The sequence below is a fragment of the Bos javanicus genome, chromosome 1 (assembly GCF_032452875.1).
Source record: "Bos javanicus breed banteng chromosome 1, ARS-OSU_banteng_1.0, whole genome shotgun sequence".
NCBI lineage: Eukaryota > Metazoa > Chordata > Mammalia > Artiodactyla > Bovidae > Bos > Bos javanicus.
Genome location: NC_083868.1, coordinates 66947672 through 66970177, shown reverse-complemented (window position 1 = coordinate 66970177; position 22506 = coordinate 66947672). Strand labels below are relative to the sequence as shown.

The window sequence follows — 22506 nt, the reverse complement described above, 5'->3', positions numbered from 1 at the left end:
CTTCCCTGATGGCTTAGCAGGTAAAGAATCTGCCTGCAATGCAGGAGACACAGGAGATATAGGTTCAATCCTTGGGTTGGAAGAAAAAGAAAAAAAAAAACTGAAGGAAAGACTTAAACATAGAAGATAATATATAGACAGAGACTGACAGAGTCAAAAAGAAAACTAAATGCCAAGAAAGGCATTCTAGAAGAAGGACCATGCATCACTTATTATGTATTATTATGTATCATCTATTGTGTGTATTATCATGCATTATCTAGTATGTGGTAATATTTCCATCTTGTGGCCTTTTGGGGTATTTCCTCTTAAGGATTTTAAAGTCAAATTATTGTTCATTATAAGCATAAATGGGAATCACCTCTTGGTATGTACTCTAAAGGTCAATTGAATTAAGCCAAAGACTAGAAACTAGACTTTCCAGCATGTACATATGACATAACTTCTTAGCACAGAGGGAAAATGGGATGGACTGCATGAAGCCCTCTGTTCACAAAAACGAGGGACAGCTCACATAGAGAAGAAGAGTCTATTGCTTCATGGCCACTTCCTGTGCTGAGTGTAAGGAAATCCAGGACCAATTCCTTTCTCTAACCTCAGTCATGTTTTCTTATTTCCCCTCTACTGCCTCTGGCTCTCACCTCAATTCATCCCCTCCCTCCCAGACCCCAGTGGTACCAGCAATTCCTAGAAAGATGGATTCCATTTGACTCTTGTTATCACCACCATTCTTTCATCGTGCATACCTTTATTGGGGCTGTGTTACTCGGCTTATGGGATCTTATTTCCCATAAGGAATTGAACCCGGGCCCCCACAGCGAAAGTATCCACTCCTAACCACTGGACCACCAGGGAATTCCCATGCATGCCTATTTTTGACTAGTAAGTGGCTGGTATAAGGTGGGAGAAAGCAGGAAGCGTGCCTTGTGCACAATCATCCTGAAAGAAGGAAGCAGGTGGTTCCTTACTTATTTATGTACATGATGTTCCATTAAAATTTGATTATTAAATCAAATTTAATATGCTCATTCAATCAGAGTTTAGACTGTCCTGGGAATGTGACCCAAGCTCAGCCAATCAGCGTCTAGAATATCCTGGCCAGAGTCATTGATTCAAGGCTGGGTTGTTGGGTTGAATAATTGTCTGCAAAGGACTCTCTCTATGTTATTTTGTCAGGTCAAATCAACTAGATTGCTATTCATTCATTCATTTTTTTCTACACATATTCAGGTGTCAGAGGTTCTAGACCCAGTGCTGAACAATACAGACGTAGTTCCTGCTTTTATGAAGCTCAGAGAACAGCAGAGGAGTCAGAGGGAAGAGAAAGCTGAGGAGTGGTGAGAGGAGGCCTTGAGGCTGTCTGTGGAGGTCAGGAGGGAATTGTATGCTGTGTGCTGTTACCTGTTAGTGTTACTTTAAAGCCATATGACTTGACTGATAAATTTTATGGGGAGAAAAGATCAACAAAAGAAGAAAATTGTGATTGACCTTATTTAACTAGGGCTCCTCTTCCCTGGTGGCTCAGAGGTTAAAGCATCTGCCTGCAATGCGGGAGACCTGGTTTTGATCCCTGGGTTGGGAAGATCCCCTGGAGAAGGAAATGGCAACCCACCCCAGTAGTCCTGCCTGGAGAATCCCATGAACGGAGGAGCCTGGTGGGCTACAGTTCATGCGGTCGAAAAGAGTTGAACATGACTGAGCGACTTTACTTTCACTTATTTAACCAGAAGTTTTGTTGATAAGAATCTATTTTGGTCAATTGAGGAGCTGTAGAAGATTAAATTGGGTCTATATAAATGGTAAAAGTGAAGAAGAAAGAATGGTCAGAAAGTGTGTGTGTGTGTGTGGTGGTGGTGAGGGGTATAACTAGAATAGACGTCCAGAAGAAAGAGAATTTTGAAAAAAAGTTAAAAGTTCATGGTGGACAATGACAGAGGAGACAAATATTGACAGCTCTTCAGGTACAAGTACTATGCCCAAAACTAGTAAGTGCTTTGTGGGGAGGTATGAGGCAGATTGGCTTAGAAGAGAATTGAGAGAAGGTGGGGGTGGAATTCCAGGATTAGACTGTATAGATTGTACAGGTGATATGTTTCCATGCAGGTGTTAATAATGAGAGTGAATAATTGTTGGTCCATCTCCTGACAGACCGAGACACGGCGAAGATCTTAAATTGCAGAACGCCCACCCAACCACTGGGTTCCTGAGGCTTAAAGGAGACTTTACAGCAAGCACACAGGACACTTTGCCCAATGCCCACATGTTGCTCCTCCCCAGAGCACTGACCCTATTTTCCTGTCTCCTCTCCTGGATTGTACCAGACGTCATGTGAACCAGGAGGACATATACTTACCTGTCCTAGGGTCAGCTGAAGTGTCTGTGTAGTGGCTACTCTTTATTTTTGCCACTTAGCTTTTCTTTCCTCCTCCTTTTGCTAATAGCATTCTGATTGCCCTTTGGGGATCCAACTCCCCTCTTATGCTCAGTCTAAGTAGTTTGGGAGAACTCCATTCCTAACTTCATGAATGGACTTGTGATCTCAAGCTGTCTAACCAGTGTGGTTTCTAGGACTTTTCCAAGAAATCCTGGGAAGTAAGGGTAACCTAGCAGTAAGGGTTTTATGAGCCTGAAGCTGCTGCAGAGGTGGGAAACTGCTAACCCCAAGGGATAAGGAACAAAGAGATGAAGAGAGAGTCTAGTTTTACTTGGAGTCTTTCTGAGATTTTCAGTATCGTGAGATATTAATAATGTTTATGCTTTTGTTTAAGCCAGTTGGTTTGAATTTTCCACTGCATGAAACTGAAAGTCGCACTCTTGACTATAGCTTAATTCTTTTTTTTTTTTTCTCATATGTCTGTTTCAGCCTTGAACATCCAGATTTGACTTCCTTGTCTGGGAAAAGCGTCATTTAACAGCAGATCTGTCGAACTACCCACTGGAAGCCTCTTTCCCCTTCAATCCCACCCTGGGATTTTTCTTTAGGGTTTTTTTTTTTTTTTTACCCATAGGCTTCTCAGGAAGGAAAGGAAGAAGGAGAAGGAGACATGAAAGGGAAGAGAGAAAGACACTAGTATTTACTAAAAGATGGTCTATTCTTCTTTCTTGAAACTCCACTCCTCAATATCATGGTTTCTAAAGTCTTTTTTTTTTCAAGTGTGTTTTTATTTTTTATTTATTTTATTTTATTTATTTATTTTTTATCTAAAGTCTTTTTGATCTTTGACCTTCATTAGAGCTCCTTTTTCTTTGTCAGGCAGTGTGTGGGGTGCAATGTGAGGAAGGAAACTTTCAGTCCCTCATAACATTTAGCCAACAGTGATGTCTGAGTGAGACTTTTCATACACGAGGGCTGAGAACCTGTAGGTCCTCCTGGCTCATTCTACCAGCCTAGACAGTCACTCCTTATTCTATGAGAATTGATAAAGTGACGGACATAGGATGTACACCCTTTGTTTCTTGGCAACTTTTCCCACGGGTTTGAGGTGGTTGGGTTCTGTATGTAAAGCTATTTTCATTATCAATTTTTACCCAGTTTATTGATTAATTTGAGGCATGTTGGACTCCTACTTAAAACAATCACCACCTGTTCAGAGTTTGAAAATTTACTAATTGCTTTCACATAGATCATCTCATTTCCTTTTCCAAAAAACTTGGGTGGAAAGTAGGCTGGGTATTACGGTCATTTTACAGATGAAGAGACTGACTTAGAGCGGTGTCTTTCCTGAGATGATGCAGACAGTAAAAGGGAGAACCATAGCTGAAGCTAGATGCTGAGTCATTCGACCCATATTCAGGGTTCCACACTCTCCCCTCACTACCCTCTCATCATGAACTCTGATAGTTTAGTCTATCAGAGGAAAATACAAAGAGAGCGTAAAACATGGTCTGACTGAAAAATCAAAGTACATATGCAAGACATGAATGGCTTCATGGGATATGTCAGGTCAGACTCTGATCTTCAGAAGCTCTATGAAATAAAAGAAGATTATGTCTCTCCTGTGTATAATTCAAAAATACAAAACAAGTCTAAAGAGTAGAGGTTCCACTGAAGTTTGGATTATTTTTTATGATAACTACTTCAGGGCTTCTTTTTGAAATATCCAGCATCTTTTTAAGAAGAGTTTTTTTTTTTTTTTCTTCCGTGCCCTTGATTTACTTGTGTCCTAAGCTTAGTTGACTTTCTTGGGGTCCAACACATTATATTGTGAGTAATATAAAGGCAAAAGAGGTGGCTGAACATAGTGACACTAATTTTATGGTTTTATGCCCCTTAGCATATGGGATATAATAGGTACTCAAGAAATATTTGTTGTCTACAAGGGAACAATATCTTTAATTTAAGCACTATAAAGACACTCCGCCCAGTACTAAATCTGTCCTGGGATATTTAAAGATATTTAGGGACCATACTCCAGGTATTTTGAACCACTAGCCTAACAAATAACTCAGCTCAAGGCTTGAAACAGAGAATCAAATTAAATTACTGTCAGTTTTCAGAAGTCAGTTGCCCAGATGTTTGAAAAGGATATTTGACTCCAAGGCTACATCTAGTGACCTCATTCAGGTATTGACTTTTTGAGGTAACCACTTTAATCTGTCTTGCTTGGATCAGTCCAACTCTGCTTATTACACAGTGAACTGCTATCTAAGAGAAGGAGGTACCTGCCAAGCTTCAACCTTCTTGATATCTGCGCAGGAACCGTTGGTGAAGAGCCCTCTCCCAGGTATGCAGGTGTATATATCTTGTAGGGCATGAGCAATGGAGTAGACAGCTAAGTAGACGTTGTAGGATATCCGTAAATGTGTATAATCCATGTAAGGAGTCTCGACACTGCTGATGTTCTCCTCCCCAGTACACAGAGGTCGGAAGGCAGTGGAACTATTGCTTAACCTGGCACCTCCTTCTTCATGACCTCTCAGGAAGGTGTCCACCGGTAATGGGCCTTTAGCACCCTCTTGCAGGTGGCAGTTAAATGTTTCTTCCCAAAACTCCTTGGCAAAACCATTGTGGACAGACTTCCTGGGGTGGACTTTCTGCAGGAATTCCCGGAAGCCTGGGATCTGCCCAGCTTTCAAACCAAACCCAATGGTGCCTCCGACCACATGGAAATACTCGGGCATAGCAATCAGGGAAGAGCTGGCCCAGGCCTCGCTGGCCAGCCAGATCCTGCCTGTGATATTGCGCCGGACGATCTCTTTGATGAGGGGTTCCAGGTCTGGGCCGCTGGAGAAGACGACAATGACTTTGGCGGTGGAATTCTGGATCACCTCCACCACCTGCTGGATCTTTTCCTCATCAGAGTATTGGGAGATGAGCTCGCTGAAGTCGATGCAGATGTCCCTCTCCTCTGCTTCCTCTCGAAACTTCTCGATCCCTGGCCGGCCATAGTCATCGTCAGCTGCAATTGTGCCCACCCAGTTCCAGCGGAAGTACTCGATGATGTCAGCCATGGCCGTGGCCTGGTGTTCATCATTGGGTATGGTGCGGAGGAAGGACTTGAATTGATTCTTGTTGCTGAGGAGTCTGCTGGAGGAGGCATAGCTGACCTGGAGAGAATACAGATTGAATGAGTGAGGGAAGTGCCAGGTGGACCACAAGGTGGTGTGGAGGAGAATCTTTGAGCATTCACTGATCTAATACATCAGACATGCTGGCCATGCTGGCCACTGCAGACAGAATAAAAGCGTGAGGACAACCAGAATCTGTTCCTCTCCAGTGTGAGCACTCAAGCACCTGCCAGTCTATCAAGGAGCATTCTAATTTCTAGTAGGTGATCCTTCACATTGCTCCCTTCAAAATGGGTCTGGGACTTCCCAGGTAGTCTAGTGGTTGGGAATCCACCTGCCAATGCAGGGACAGGGGTTCGATCCTCGGCTAGGAAAGATTCCACGTGCCCTGCCTGGGGCAACTAAGCCCCTGAGCCACAACTACTGAACCCGGGCTCTAGAGTTCTTGAAGATGCAACTCCTGAAGCCTGCACACCCAAGAGCAAGTGTTCTGCAACAAGAGAAGCCACCATAATGAGAAAACCACGCACCACAACTGGAGAAAACCTGTGTGCAGGAACAAAAACCCACCATAGACAAAATAAATTTAAAAAAAAAAGGATCTGGCTATAAAGTCAACTCAACAACCATAGGATCTGCTTATCCTGTATGCACTGTTCCATAATTTTTCCTTTCTCTGTGCTTCTTCATTGGTTACAATAGCTCCATGTACATATCTTCTGTCTGTGGGGTCCACACTCTCATTTGAATATTTTAGCTTCCCCTTTACTATAATGAAGACTTTGTCCGTGACTCACTTCTGGAAGGAGTCAGGTTCCCTTTGGATTATGAACCTAAGGCTCTTTAGAGGAGCCCCAGGGGTTTCCCTTTCTTATCTGCCTAGTTTCTCTCTTCTAGTCTCCAGCTATTCCCTCTCTTTCTTCCCCTATCTTCCCACCTACTCTACCCCTACAGTACTTTAGACAAAAGTACCCACAATTGCAGTCATTTCTAAGAACTGCTTATCATTTAGGCTCAATTAGCCATTTAGGTTTATTAGGCTCAATTCCCCTTCATCACAATACCAATGAGGCACATGACCAAATATAGTCAGAAAAACATCCTTTCCTGTCCTGGCTTCTCAGTGAGCTCAACCACCACTGAGAGCCCTTTCCTCTGCAGTTTCAGGTGGTGGTCGAGGCCGCTTGACAGACTTTTTAAAAAAAATATTTATTTATTTATTTGGCTGTACTGGCACACAGGATCTTCAGTCTTTAGTTTTGGCATGTGGGATCTAGTTCCTCGATCAGGGATCAAACCCGAGCCCCCTGCATTGGGAGCTTAGACTCTTAGCCACTGGACCACCAGGGAGGTCCCTTGACAGGCTTTTGATGCGGGTCTCCAAAACTTGGAGAGGCTGAAAAACACCCTGGAGAAGCTGTCTTGATGTATTTCCACTTTCTAGGACATAGCCAGTTCTATATTTGAGCATGGGAGTGGGTCACCAACAACTGAAAGCCAAAAGCTTTGGTGGTAAAAGATCTTTGCCTAAAGGGGTATCCAAATACCATGTAAAGCATTCATTAGTGCAGAGCTCCCAATTTCTTTTCACCTTACGGCAAGGTGGGGTGAATGGAGGAGAGTGACCAGCTCTGACCACCCTAGACCCCACCCACCATCCCAGACCCAGAGAGGATTAGTGTCTTAGCTCATCTGCAGCACCCTTGGGTATTCTGGCTCATCAGTGAGGAAGTTCCAAGTTACTGGACCATTTCTTCTGAAGGACAAAGCATTTTTTACACTAAATGGAACTTCTCAGAAATGAGGGAATGGTAAGAGCTTTGATTTTGGGAATTATAATGTGAAAGTGACACTTTTTTCTTTCACTGAAACAACCTCCTTCCTGTTCTACTATGAGATCTCATCAGGCAGGTAGTTAGATTAATTGTTGAGATGCTATTGTTTTTAGAGAGCTCCATTTGCAGATTCAAGTGACAGAAAAGTCTATTCAGGCCTTTTGTAAATTCATTCATTATTGTTCACTTCTTGATCTTCTTTTGAAAAATGGGCCAAAAGGGTTTCAAAGATTTAAAAATTACAAACAAACATATCCTTCATGGATATGTTTCTTTTAAAGAATGCATTTACAATATTTGTCTACTTTTAGAAAGGCAAACTATAAAAGTGGGGATAAATACCACTTCATTACCCACTCCTCCCCCAAAAAAGCCCCTTAAAAACACACAAAACTTTTTTGTTGTAAGAGGGAAGAGTCTCATGAATGATTCAGAAAACTTCTAACCACAACTTTTTTCCAGCCAGCCCACTTGTTCCAGCCACTTGGTGGCGTGAGTGGCATTAGAAATACAACTGGGGCCTCTGTAATGGCACCCCACTCCAGTACTCTTGCCTGGAAAATCCCGTGGACGGAGAAGCCTGGTGGGCTGCAGTCCATGGGGTTGCTAAGAGCCGGGCATGACTGAGCGACTTCGTTTTCACTTTTCACTTTCATGCATTGGGGAAGGAAATGGCAACCCACTCCAGTGTTCTTGCCTGGAGAATCCCAGGGACGGGGGAGCCTAGTGGGCTGCTGTCTACAGGGTTGCACAGAGTCAGATGTGACTGAAGCGACTTAGCAGCAGCAGCAGTCCTCACCTTGCAGGGCAGTGGTTCCCAGTTCTGCTGTGTGTTAAACTCCTCTAGAGAGCTTTCAGAACTTCTGATGCCCAGGCCGCATCTCACGTTAATTAAACAAGGATCTCTGGTGGGTGAGTCCTAGTCATCAGTATGTTTAAACCTCTTGAAGTGATTCCAACATGCAGCCATGACAGAGAAGTGGGGCCACAGATATACTTACATTGGTTTGACTGATAATCATTATGGTTTCCTCAACACTTTTAAAATTCAAGTTCAACTTAACTTGATCTTTCATCCAAACCACAGTGAATTAAAACCCTCCCCTTCATGTTCTTTATTTACTTGATGGCAATTACATCTTACATCTGTTGACCATGACAACTTGCTTTAACTGTGTTTTAAAGTATTACGGCACAATATGCCAAATATAAAGATGCATATTTGCATCTTGCCCAACACATTTACTGTTGCGGGCTTTGTTAGATCATTTTGGCACAAAGATTACAGAGCCAGGGTTTCCCCATGGGAAACACCTTTAATTCCCTGAAGTAAGGATTTGGGAAATGATGACAAGACTTTGTCAGTTGCCATGTATATAAAAAGGGATAATGGCTATCACCAAGGAAATGGAAACCTTCCAGCCTAGAAATGTCAATTAGCAAAGGTACTCTTGCAAATTTTAAATACTAGATGTTGAAGAAAATAATTTAAAGTGTGATTTATAATTACATTTAAAAATTGATATCAGAGATGCAACCCAGTTGGGCTGATTCTCCCATCCACGGACATTTAGGTTGTTTCCAATTTTTCACTATTATAAAATGATGTCACAGACCTATAAATATTAACACGAAAAAAGGTTTGCTCTATAGACTTAATGGGAAAAAAATCAGGTCACAAAATGGCATTTAGAGTTTGCTGTCTTTTTTTGGTGAAAAAAAACATGCAACTTCGAACAAATATTTATTAAAGCAGTGAATTGTTAGTATCTGAAAGTGTAGACATCTATTTCCCTATCTAGGCTGAGCTCTTGCACAGTAGACACTGCTTATTCATATACATTGTACAAGTACTTGTTGAATGAAACAGGATATTTTCCAGTTCTAGAATGTGCAAGATAATGATTAAGTTCCGGCGAGAAAATATGCTCTACTTTCCTCTGAGCTAAACTTTCAGCCAGAGGAGAGAGAGACAGAGACTTTTCAGGGAATAGGATTTACGGTGGATATTTTTGGTTTGAAAGGTGGGATTTACAGCATTTGGTCTTACTCCTTTTAGGAAGGGCAGAAGAATGGCCATAAACACTAAAGTTAAAAAAAAAAGTTTTATGTTTGAAATAATTTTGGAAGAACTGTGAAGGTCTAGTAGATGTTGATGACTCTGGGGTCTCAGAAATCCCCAATGGTCATGATACAGATAATTAAAAGATCTTTGGTGCCAAAGTAATGCCAGAGAAAGGAAAATGTAACAGCAAACTGTATCAACACTGGGTGTGGCATCCTCCGAGCCTGCTGTTCCTGATCCCTGCCCTCATCGTCCCATCTAAGGCAGCATGGGTACCTGGGGGATGTAGAAGAGCCCCAGCAGGTTGGCCACTGCTGTGGAGATGCCCGAGCCAGTAGCTCCCACCACTGCGATGGTAGAGGGGATGTGCTCTGAGCAGTTGCAGAACTCATCAAGGTTCAAAGAGTCAATTTTGTTCTGGGCCACAAAACTCAGGGTGGCCTCCAAGGCTTTAGAGACGGTGTTACAAGTGTCGAATATCCTGTATCCCAGGGTCATGTTGGGAAGAAGGGCTGGACTGCTGTTTATTTCCTCTATGGCAAATATCATAGCTTGTAACCAGCGAAATCCTCGGAAATTATACCTGGAAAAAGAAGAAATGGAAGAAAGCAAGAGGCTTTCTGGTCAACTTTTTAAGAGTACAGACCGGGCAAAGCTGGGTTTGAACCTGCTCTGTAACTCTAGTTTCATGACATTGCCTTTTCTGAGACTCAAAGTCCTCTCTGTAAAACAGGGATAACACCTACCTCAGAGGGAGGCTGTGAATATGAGATAACTACACAAAATTCTCAGTGTGGTGCCTCACACAAAGTTAGGAATCAATAATAACAAGGACTGTGGTTAGTAATAGAATGAATCATTTTTTCTGTATCATCCAGTAAAGAATTTGAAGTAGCTGATATGAAGTATTTTAATAACAGTAATACAGAGATTAAAAAAAAAAGGATCAGTGAAAATATAAATAGATTAGGATTTTAACACATAGGAACCTAAAACTAGTTTCAGATTTGCAGTCACAAATTTAAACTATGACATTTCTGGAGGTTGAAGGGGAAAGAGAAATGAGTGATCTCATCTTCATAAACAAACAAGCAAACACATATTATGCGTAGGAAGCTGTTCACAAACAGTGGTTACTTCTGGGTGGTAGAATGATGAGTTTTAACATCGTGTGCTTTTTCTGGTCTCTTTTATACTTTGTATTTTTAAAAATGAGCATGCATTACTTTTCAAAGAACATTATTTTAAATAAAAATCAGGCAAATGAGCAAAGAGAAATAGGGTGCATGACATAGGTTTTGCCCTCCCAGGACACAGCACATAGTGAGAACTTGGTAAGTGTTCTCGATCTGTATCAGTGCCCAGAGAAGAAAACCTAACGATTTTGCAGGTTCTCTCTTTGTATTGTGGGTTTCATGACTTGAACTCAGTGGCAGGGGGAAAGAAATATAAGCTGTTATACTTCACTGTATCAGTTAGCTTCCCAAAGTTCCTGGTCTAACTTTTAACGTGACATTTTCTCTTAGTAATATTTCTTCATATTTCCTTCATTTGTTTATTTTTAAACCTGAAAAGTTATGAAGACATATTATACAATTTTTCATTACACAAAACATCTATACTGCTAAACTGATTTTCCTATCTTTGTGTGTGTGTGTGTGTGTGTGTGCACGTGTGTGCTCTGTTGCTCAGTTATGTGTGATTCTTTGCAACCCCATGGACGATAGCCTGCCAGGCTCCTCTGTCCACGGAATTTTCCAGGCAAGAATACTGGAGTGGGTTGCCATTTCCTCCTCCAATCTTTCTTTAATACAATTAATATATACATATTACTTCAGGGCAAGCTCTTACGTGATCTCAGCTATGTATGTGGTACCTGCACAACTCTGTCCTCTAGGGTACAACAAAGAGGATGTGTGTCCTCATGGATTGTGTGAAGGTCATAAGCAGCAGCATCAAAACTCTGCACTTAGCTTTTCTGCACTCATAAAAAAATGTGAGAATGTTATCTAATTTGTGAACCCTCATTAGAACATGAGCAGAAAACCAGTTTTGCTGGAACAATTGTAGCTTTCATTTTCATTTTCTAGCTATCAGAAAGACAAAGGAGAAGTGCTGGATCCCATCTGGAAGTTATAAGTTTCAAGATAAAGTGCTCTTCTCTCTCAGAAGATGGGTCAAGGCTTGAGGTGCAGTAACGGTCTCTGATGTTCAGATTAAGGGTGGTGATATACAGCCTACTGTCCTCTGCAGAAGTCAGACACTATTTGAAGGAATTGTGCCCAGTGTTAGATGCCATAAGAGGAGTCATGATAAATTAGGGAACATTAGACAGAGGGCATCCAGAGTGGTGAGGGTCTGAAAATCATGCCCTGAAATAATTATTTAGAAAACTGAGACTACTAGGTCTGGAAAAAAAATGATTCAAGAGGGCATGTTAGCCGTCTTCTAATGGCTGAAGAGAGAGTCCATGAGGGAGTTAGATGGATTCTGTGTTAGCAGGGCGATTTCAGCTTTCTATAAGACTTTCTAATAGGAGTGGTTCCAAATGTTATGGGCTGCATTTTGAAGATGCCTGGGTCATGCCAGTCACTGAAGCTTCTTTCAACTTTAAAATCCTTAAAAAAATCAGAGTGAGGCAGCCAACACTCAATTATGACCATTGGGAGCACTTAAGGTCAATGGGAGGTTTTACTACTCAGGTTTGCAAAAACCTACAATAAATTTCTTTCTAGGTACTTAATCTTCCATTAAGCAACACTGCTTCCAGATGAACAATCATGACTCAGTTACCCAGTGACCGAGCACAGGCTCCAACAGCCAATGGGTTTTTCTATTTAATATCTTTGACATTTGATTTTTAGAAAAATTTCTTTTAAAAAAATGAGGGGAGGGGATAATAAGCAACAGCATGATGACTAATCACCATTTTTGAAAAGAGAACCAACTTTGAAAAAATTATTTTGGGTTTGGTACAGCTTTTTTCTAACCACCCAGAGGAGAAGCAACTTCTGACTTTACCTGATACACTCCACGGACTCCGGCCTCGACTTTAGATCCTGATCTTTCGCTGCAACCCCAAAATGAATAGGAAAGAGCCCCCCGAGGATAATGTCCCCTTTCTTTTGGGCTCGCTGGTCAGGCCCATAGGCGGAAGTGCACCAGGTAGAAAAAGCCAAGAGGATCCAACAGCAGCTATAAAGTGCCATAGTTCTGCTTTCTCTCCAGGAAGAGGGACTCAAGCGCTGGTGGTCTGGGGGCCCCTGAGGACTTTCCCCCTTGGTGCGACTCACTCCCTGCAGTGGGGGCACATATCTACAGAATTAATAGAATGGAACCGTGGGGTTTGACTTTCCATTTCTGCCTTCTCCATTGCAGACTAGTGAAGTGGGTGGCTCTTGAGTCTTCAGAAGTCACATCATGCAGAGACCGTGTGTAGTACTTTCTAAAAAACAGAGAGGCAAAATGAATTCAACTAAGCCTCAATCCCATGTTAGGATGACTGCAACAGAAGTGGCTCAGTATTTCCATTTAGAGAGGCAGGTGGGGAGGGCATCGCTTAGAGGCTCATGTTTATAGCAATTCATGTAAGATACAGAAAACTTCACTTGCCATATTCAGAGCAGAACTGTGTTTAAAGAGGCCACTGATAAACTAAAGCTTCACTGATGTTGCCACTGAATTTTAATCCATTCATTCTTCCCTATGAATAATGCTTAGAACTGGCTTAGTGGTAGCTGTTCCTTGTATTATAATATTATTAATGCTCTTTTATTCAGTATACATGTTTTTATGGAAAATATAGAGTGGGTCATATTTAAGTTTAGATCTGACTATAAGTCAAACAAAAATGTCAGAGAAGGCCACTTATTTTTATTTATTATGGTAGCCTCCCATTTTGGGGCCTCTTCATCCCAGATCTATGGTTTCGGTTTGTAAAATGATACTCCATAAACCTTTGAAGAGCAGTTCTTGTAAAGGATGCAGATAAATCAAGGGTCTGATTATGTTCTACCAGACTCTACAGCTGGATCTAGGGAATGGTCCTTCTGCCTTAGCACCATTATCCTAGTAGGAGCTCTCTGCTTCTCACTTTACACTCTGTCTCACCCTTTCTGTGGGTCAACTTCCAATCACCAATTACATGTTGATTACACAGCCTCTCCTGAGGCTCAGGCCAGGCTCAGGCCCAAGCACTGTAACTGTGAGCTGGGCATCTCCACCCCAATGTCCCACAGGTGCTTCCAACTTGACAGATTCTAAACTCACCTTCCTCTCAACCTTGTTCCTTCTCCTCTGTTTTCTGGCTCAACAAATGACATGCTATCCACAAAGACACAAAATAAGGACTCCTCACTACCTCCTCCCTCTTCTCATGACTGTCTTTCACATTCAAATAGTTACCATGTTCTATAGACTCTACTTCCTAAATGTCATTGGAATGCACCTGCTGCTTCCCATTCCCAAGGCCATCTTAAGTCCACCAGCATTTCTTATCTGGATTTGTGCAGTTATTTCCTAACTGGTCTTCCTGTCTCTGGTTTTGTCCCTTTGCAATCCACCTTTGCCAGTCTTTGGATGCCATGGAACAAGTGGTTTGGAGCACAGGCTCTGGAGTTAAACCTGGCTTTGAATCATAGTTCCAACCATTTGACTTTGGAAAAGTTACTTAACCTCTGAACTCAATAAAATAATGCATGGAGAGCCATTAGCACAGTGTAACTAGTAAACTCACAGGAAACACCAGCTGTAATGAATACCTTTCCAGTCTCTTGCTAGTCTTCCCTTTGAACTCCACACTGCAGCCTCACTGAACTTCCATTATATCCTCAAGTACAGGCCTTTTTAAAAATCCTTAGACCTCACATATGCCATTCCCCTACCATGATCCCTCTGGCCTAAACTTTGCCTGGAAAACATCTCCTTGTCTTTCAGCTTTCAGACATCCATAACTGAACTCCTGTGGGCCAGACACAGCCTTGTACCAAGATGTGTGTCCAGCTTGGGAGTGGAGCACAGGTTGGATTTCTAGCCACACTAACCCCTCAGTTGTGCAGTGAGCAACTCAGAGGACTCTTCTCAGGGTCTCTCAGATTAGGTAGGTCCACCTGTTACAGTTTTTTATATCTTGTATCTTGGAGTTCCAGTCTTGGAAGACTGATCATACTTTATTATAATTAGATGCATAAATGTCTGATTTCAGACTCCAAGCTCTTAACCATGGTCATATACAGCCCCAGCCCCTTAGGAGCCCACCTCCTTCTCCAGTAGTCACTCTAGCAGAGGGTGCTGAGCGCCCATTGGAAGGAGCACCCCAGCAGATACTCAACATTCACAGAATTGTCTCCAATAACGTCTGAACATCCATGACCACCCTAGTTCTTTGTCTCCAGTCCTGCTCTCAGACTTTTGGCTTCATTTCTTGTCCTTGGTCATATATTCATTCATACATTTAATAAGTACATGTGCTAAGGACTGGAAATATAAAGGTACCACACACAAGGATGTTCTCTACCCTCAGGAGCTCCTCAACCAGTGGGCAGAATCTACTTCAACATTCAGAGGTAAACTAGACACACACACACACACAATAGTAACTTTGTTTCCAGTGATTACATTCAACTTTGCTCACCAGCACTTAGCACAACGTGTGAAATAGGAATTGCTGAATAAATGTTTGTTGATTGAATGCATATACAGGAAAGTACTTTGGAAAAAGATAGAAACTAGCATCATGTCAGGTCCTTTAAACATCCAAAGTATTTTGAACCTCACAATGGTGAAGAGGGCAATACCAATTCCACTTTCTAGATGGGGAAATGGATTACTCATGTGAGAAATTCTGGTGCTTGAATTAAGAATGACTCAAGAACTCAGAATTTTAAGAAATCCTGTGTGGTGTACTTTATGAGGAAAGGGGACATTATAACTTGCTAGGGGAAGTCTCTGAGACCTGTTAGATTTTTCCTGTGAAAGATTAACTGCCTGGAGAAGTTTATTAACTTCATTAGTACATTCAACAGAAAATTTATGGCAAGTAATAGATAAAGTAGAGATTTTGGGTCAATTTACAGCAGTTAATTCCACGAGTCTAATGTGGTTTCCAAACTACCCTTTTTAGTCTAATTACCGGGGTCTAATTGTTTCAAAGCTGAGAATCATTTTATACCCTTCTTCCCCCTTACCTCCCACATCCAAATATATTGTTCCATTGACTCTACCATCTCTTTCCACTCCGTTTTTCCTTCTTGATTCTTGTTGCCACTGCTTTAGCTAGACTACCATTGCCCCACCACCCCCAACTTCTTTGTTGCAAAAGTTTTCTTTTATTTCCACCTCATTCCTCCTAACCCCTACATATTGACAATCACAGAAGTATCAAGTGTGATCCTAGCACAGAGGATTAACTATTGGGTTCATCATTGTGACTTTAGCTTGTAATAATTCGAATGCAAAAGTTCTGAATAATCACTAACATTTCAGTTGTAGGATCTATGGTAGGGACTTTGAATTGTATCCCTCATATTATACTCCTTTTATGGCACAGTAAAATAGTTTTTACCTGGATAAGGTTGTTCAGAATAAAGACTACTTTCTCCATAATTATGTGTGGTCATATAACTACATTATAATTATGTGTGGCCATATGACTACGCTTTAGCCAATGGGACGTAAGCTGAAGTACCCTATGGCAGCTAACTATGCTTAAGAAAACTACGAAACTATGCTTAAGAAAGAGTTGGTGTTTGTTCTTTGTTATTTCATCTCCCCCTATGCTTAAGAAAGAGTTGGAAATTATGCTTAAGAAAGAGTTGGTGTTTGTTCTTTGTTATTTCATTTCGCCCTTCCTCTGTTCTGCTGCATGGAGGTGGATGTGACAGCTGGAGCCTATCTTGAACCATGAACCATATCCCAGGGAATGATGGTGCCATGACCTGAGGATTTCATGAAGCAGAATCTCAGGCTGTTCCTGAATTTTTACATGACAGAGAAAGAAAGCTTCTAGCTGGTTAAGCTATGTTATGTATATATATATACATATATATATGTTATGTATATATATATGTATGTATGTATATATATATATATATATAGGCAGCTATGTTAACAGTTGGTTTCTCTTGGTGGTTCAGTAGTAAAAGAATCTGCCTGCCAATGCAGGAGATGCAGGAGAGCCCAGTTTGATCCCTGGGTTGGGAAGATCCCCTGGAGGAGGAAATGGCAACCCACTCCAGTATTCTGGCCTGGAAAATCCCATGGACGAGGAACCTGGTGGGCTACAGCCCACAGAGTTGCAAAGAGTTGGACACAACTGAGTGATTAAGCAGCACATGCACGATATTAACAGTGTCTTATCCAAGAGTCACAAATAAACTCATTTGTTCTCCTCACTATAAGTTCATTTCACCTAAATCATATATAATCATGTTTACCTCCTGCAAAAAGTATCTCAAACACAAGCTGAAGCTAGTATTTCTTCTTTATCTCAATGGCAGACAGAAGAAGAAGAAATGACTCAGACTAGCTGGTTTTAATTTAGAAGGTCCTTGAAGTCGTGAGTGTTTCAGTACTGACAGGTGATTGATTGATCATTGAGCTCCTCATCCAAGAGACTTGGGATGGGAGGTCAGAGCAGACTGGTCTATGGTTCCACAAGTTCATGAGCTTCTAAATTCATGCAATTACTTATTCACTCAAAAAACATTGATTGAGCTCCTCTATTTGCTAACCAGTCCATCCTAAAGGAGATCAGTCCTGGGTGTTCACTGGAGGGACTGATGCTAAAGCTGAAACTCCAATACTTTGGCCACCTCATGGGAAGAGTTGACTCAATGGAAAGGACCCTGATGTTGGGAGGGATTCGGGGCAGGAGGAGAAGGGGATGACAGAGGATGAGATGGCTGAATGGCATCACCGACTCGATGGATGTGAGTTTGAGTGGACTCCGGGAGTTGGTGATGGACAGGGAGGCCTGGCGTGCTGCAATTCATGGGGTCGCAAAGAGTCGGACACGACTGAGCGACTGAACTGAACTGAGGGAGTGCAAGGTATTAAGGAAAGAAAGTTGAGATTGTTGTCGTCAAGGCGCTCAAGGTTTAAAAGGAGACAGGATGGTGTATTATAATTACAGTGATACAAATGCTAAGAAGAAGAATGAATTAAGCATTGAGAAAGTACACAGGGAGGCGTGACATTCTTTCTGGTGACTGCCTTGAGACAAAATTAATTCACAGTAGGGGCTGGAAGCTTCAAGGGGGTGGGGCCTGTCTCTTTTCCCCATTGTAAACTGGCACCAAGCACAGTGCCTAGAACTTAGTAGATGCTCCACAGATATTTGCTGAATGAATAAATGAAGCATAACCAGTTAAAACTAGGGACTGGTTGGGCAATTCTAGGATGGAACAGGGAAGGGGTTAACCCACAAGACTGAAAGTTCCCAAGGGAAGGGGCTTCAGGATCACAGTTGCATCCCCAGCATGGAACCAGGAACCTGGTACTGAATGGGTGCCCCCAAAATACCTGTTGAACTTGGCATTTGTCCAAAAAGTTGGATGGCTCATCCAAATTCCAGAGTCAAGGACAAATTAACACAGGACAGTGAGGCGAGGTTAGGGGGTCAACCCAGAAACACTTCAATTTTCATAAAAGAAATCTTGGCTCTTTTAAATGGCTTTAACATTTTGAGAAATTCTGTACTCTAGAGGAGAATGGTTTTGTCCACATTTCAATGAGAGAAAACAGAGGCACAGACCTTCTGAACATAAAATCACTTAGTAAATGAGAAGCACAACAAGCTCAGAAACTACAATTTCTCAACTCCCAGCCTGCAGAAATAAGAATTCTAGGTTGCCTAGAAAAAAGGTGATTATGGAACCCAAATAGATTTCCAATAGAGATCACTTATCATTTTTCTTCCTAGGGCAAGTACACGGATTTGTCTCTGGTTTATTGTACTGTAATCTTTGCCCTCTTTCGTCATTCTGATTTTGAAGAATACTAACAGTAAGTTGTGAAGCCACCACTGCAGAAAGATGAAACGTGTATGTTTTAATGGGGGTGAACAGGAAGGAAAAACCTGAGAAAGTTCAACTGATAATCACAAAACCCCATGGAGCTGGTTCTGGTTACAGACATTTTACCTCTTGCTGAGGACACATCCACAATGTGGGTTATTATAAGCAACTGATACACATTTGCCAAAGAATTAGAGACCTCTTATCTGTGATCACCGATGTGACTGATCTCAGTTCTGTGTCAGACTTCACTCTTTCTATATGAGAGCAGGGGACACCTTGTTTTACCATGAGGGCCCTCTTTCAGCACCGCGGGAACACAGACTGCTGGGTCACACTCGGCTGCCTTTCTCCAGCCCTGCTCGCCACTGCCCACCAGCTGCACAGGTTCTTACCCTCCATCTCCCTGACGACAGGTGTGACTTTTGAAGAGTCCATGCCTCATTTAGCTCTGGTAATGGCTTAATTGAGTCGGAAAATGCAAGGACAGGAGCGTGATAAAAAACCAGCTGAGTTGGGTTCCTGTTAGTCATTGGAAAAAACTACCAGGGAAGGGACAAGAAAGGAAGGATGGACTGGAGTGGGGAGGAGCAGCATGGGGTGCCAAGCAAAGTGGGGCAGAGAGCTCAGACAAAGCAAATAAAGAAGATGAATAGGAGAGGAAATGGACATTCATTAATGTTGTACTATGAGCTCCTTGATGCAGGGTCTGGGACCTGGAGGGGTTCCGTGAATGACTGAATGACTATGTGTGTGGAGGGCCCAGGGCATGATACACTGTCTTAGAAGTTTACAAAACTATTGCAAAAAGAGACAGAAGAAGAAAAAATAGAATGAGACTTGAGGGGGGTGAAAATTCCAAGTTAAAAAATGACAAGAAATGCTCATTTCTCTGGTTGAGAATCTCGTGAGTTGAAAATAAGTGGACACTGGCTTTGGGCTTTGATTTTGTCTGTTCTGTTCCATGGCAGAACTGAATGAGTTCCTGGGGGTGTGAGACACAAGTTACGAAATTCCTTGTTCTGAAATGTTTCCTTTAAGAAAGCTCTGCTGATAGATGTGTGGACACCCTCAGACTTAGTGAAATGTTTCAGGTGAAAAGTAAAGACATGCAAGTCATGTTTCTATAGAGAAAATGCCAGAGCCTCAAGTCCTATGTGAAAGAACTATTTCTGTTGAGTAATGTCTCAGTATTGCCTTTCAAAATCTCAGGGAACCCTGACAACCCAGGGTGGCATTTTTCAGCTTCGTTCCCCAAGATGATCTGCCACCACAAAGTATTCTTCGGGTAAAATAAGGTTGTGTACTTTATGCCACAAGGGCACATTCACCTCCCGAAAGCTCTGATAAGTCTTGCAGTAAAGAAAGCTGCTTCACTTTAACCCACTCATTTCCAGATTTATTTCAGCCTGGGACACTTTTCTCCCTTCAGGACACTTGTTACAATGCTGTGAAGTACAGGCTGGGGAAGTGCTGATGTAGGTGAAAGCATAAAACCCTTCACCTGAGCCTTTCCCATTCTCTCTGGATGCATTTTTGAATGAGGAGGTATGTCTGCCTCTCCCTGGACCTAGCATTTTTTGTAACCCCAGCTATGAAATTCCAAAAGATAATACCGGGGAAAGGAAGGATTGAGGTGGAGAGGTGAGCACTGACACATATTAGAGTCATTTTCTGGTTTTGAGCATATATGCCTTCTCTCTCCTCCTAAGGGAATATTTCTGCTGAACTCAATAAACTTGCACACCCAGCCCTTCTCTCTCCTACTTGCAGCTCTTCTGGCCTCAAAACTGTCCCCCTACAAGACCATGGGAACATGCAGTGGTGTGCTGGCAAACCAGCTCTTTGAAGGCCAAGTGAAAAACAAAAACAAACCCCCAAATGCCCTGATTTGTAGTGTTTACTGAACATTCCCACCATGGCTGAATTCAAGCTACCAATGGCTTAACAAACAACTTGCATAAATCCTGGATATTTAACCACGGGCTCTTGTGAAGCACTAGAATCTACTGAAGCATACCACTCGGACACATCTCTAAGTAAATGGAATCCTGGTCTTTGGCAAAACTGCCCAAATTACTTTATAGACATTATGAATCTTTTATCTGCTGTTTCCCTCTCTGCTCCAACTGCAAGCTGCAAGGAAGCTGCAAGCCAAATTTGTGGCCTCATTCTAGCTAAGATAGACACTGCTGCTAAGCTGTTAAGTCACTTTAGTTGTGTCCGACTCTGTGCGACCCCAGAGACGGCAGCCCACCAGGCTCCCCCATCCCTGGGATTCTCCAGGCAAGAACACTGGAGTGGGTTGCCATTTCCTTCTCCAATGCACGAAAGTGAAAAGTGAAAGTGAAGTTGCTCAGTCATGTCTGACTCCTAGTGACCCCATGGACTGCAGCCTACCAGGCTCCTCAATCCATGGGATTTTCCAGGCAAGAGTACTGGAGTGGGGTTGCCATAAGTTTGCTAGATGATACCAAATTGCTTTCAGAAGTGATTATACTTATCTTTTTTACTTATCTTTTCATGGTCACCATATTATCCAACTAGATTGTTAGCTATTTAAGACAGAGATAGATCTGATACTATTTTTGCCTAGAAACATTAGGCATTTAATAAATATTCATTAATTAATTGATTCACTGATTGGTATTAAAAAGAAAATTTGAGGGATTCTTTTGGTATTTTCACAATAAGAAGATGATCCATGGGAAAATCAAATGTAAGAATGTTTCGTTCACTACCACAGTTGTTGGGATGGGCTTGATTATGATCCTGAGGAAAGCTTAAATTCTTCAAGATCAAAGACTAGGTGCCTTTTCATCCAAATGGAATATTGTGATAAAGGTACGTTGGAGCAATGGATTGACAAAAGAAGAGGCAAGGAACCAGACAAACATTTGGCTTTGGAGTTCTTTCAACAAATAACAACAGGAGTACATTATATACATTCAGAACAGTTAATTCATAGAGACCTTAAGCCAAGTAACATATTTTTAGTAGCTATGAACCAAATCAAGATTGGAGACTTTGGACTGAAAAATGATGAAATGTGGACAAGTAAAAAGGAAACTTTAAGATACATGAGCCCAGAACAGCTTTCTTCCGTGAAAGACTATGGAAATGAAGTGGACATCTATGCTTTGGGGCTGATTCTTACAGAACTTCTTCATATATGTCCCACTTATTTAGAAACAGCGAAGTTATTTGACGATCTAAGGAGTGGCAACTTAGACGTATTTGATGACCAAGAAAAAGATCTTGGAGAAATTACTCTCAGTGGACCCCAAGAAACGACCTACCACATCTGAGATACTGAAGACTTTGAAGGAGTGGAATAATGTTACAGAAAAAAGGAAATGAAACACATGTTAGATACTTAAAAAAGTATCCTGCTTCTGATAATTCCTGTTAATTTCTGATAATTTTCCTGTCAGTGTCTAAAATCTGCTTGGGAATATTGATGGTATTTATCTTCTGTTTTCATTTTTTCTCTTAATTTTTTTTTTTGCCCCATTTGAAGAAAGGTTTACATTTTTTCTTACTTCAGATAGAAACTAGAAGTGTGCATTTTTGTGTTCTAATATTATTTGTGGTATTACTTTTTCTTATTTCTTACTGCTCTTGTTTCACTCCAATTTCCTCACCATGTTAAATCTTTCATTTTTATAAACGGTGATGGGAATATAAACACACAAACAAATGCATGAATCTGGTGTTTTGCTGCAGGCAATAAGTGTCCCCAGGTGAAACTCCCTGTGTAAGTAGGAAGAAGGGGCCTGGGAAAGTCATTATTTCCTCACTGAGTGAGTAGATTTAAACAGACTGGGACACCAGGACATTAGTTTAAAATAAACTACAGAATTTTAGAGGTAGATGGGACCTGGGAAGTTTATCTAGTTTATACTGAAGCCTTCTGACTCACTGATGTTTGGATTGTGGTGGCCAGTTTTATCACGCATAGGAACTTGAACTCAGAACTCACTGAAAAAACTCATTGTAAGGTTTAGTAATGAAAAGGAAGTAATTTTCTTTCTTTCTTTCTTTTTTCTGATTTGTCAGTGTACCCTAATATGTCTTAGTATTA

At 41.6% G+C, this 22506-nt stretch overlaps 1 protein-coding gene, 1 long non-coding RNA gene and 1 pseudogene across 4 annotated transcripts in view; 2 read left to right on the top strand and 1 right to left on the bottom strand.

Moving 5' to 3' along the window:
- The window catches only part of LOC133240339 (uncharacterized), a 213518-nt gene that overhangs the window by 31013 nt on the left and 159999 nt on the right, over window positions 1-22506 (top strand). The window lies entirely within an intron of this gene.
- The window catches only part of CASR (calcium sensing receptor), an 88956-nt gene that overhangs the window by 19548 nt on the left and 46902 nt on the right, over window positions 1-22506 (bottom strand). For all 3 annotated transcript variants that reach the window (XM_061404361.1, XM_061404512.1, XM_061404434.1), the window contains exons 2-4: window positions 12430-12853; window positions 9685-9991; window positions 4663-5547 (exon numbers count right to left, since the gene is read on the bottom strand). In XM_061404361.1, the coding sequence (XP_061260345.1) occupies window positions 4663-5547; window positions 9685-9991; window positions 12430-12617 (1380 nt within the window). In that variant the 5' untranslated portion in view covers window positions 12618-12853. The remainder of the gene's footprint in view (window positions 1-4662; window positions 5548-9684; window positions 9992-12429; window positions 12854-22506) is intronic.
- LOC133254850 (interferon-induced, double-stranded RNA-activated protein kinase-like) lies at window positions 18712-21984 on the top strand (annotated as a pseudogene).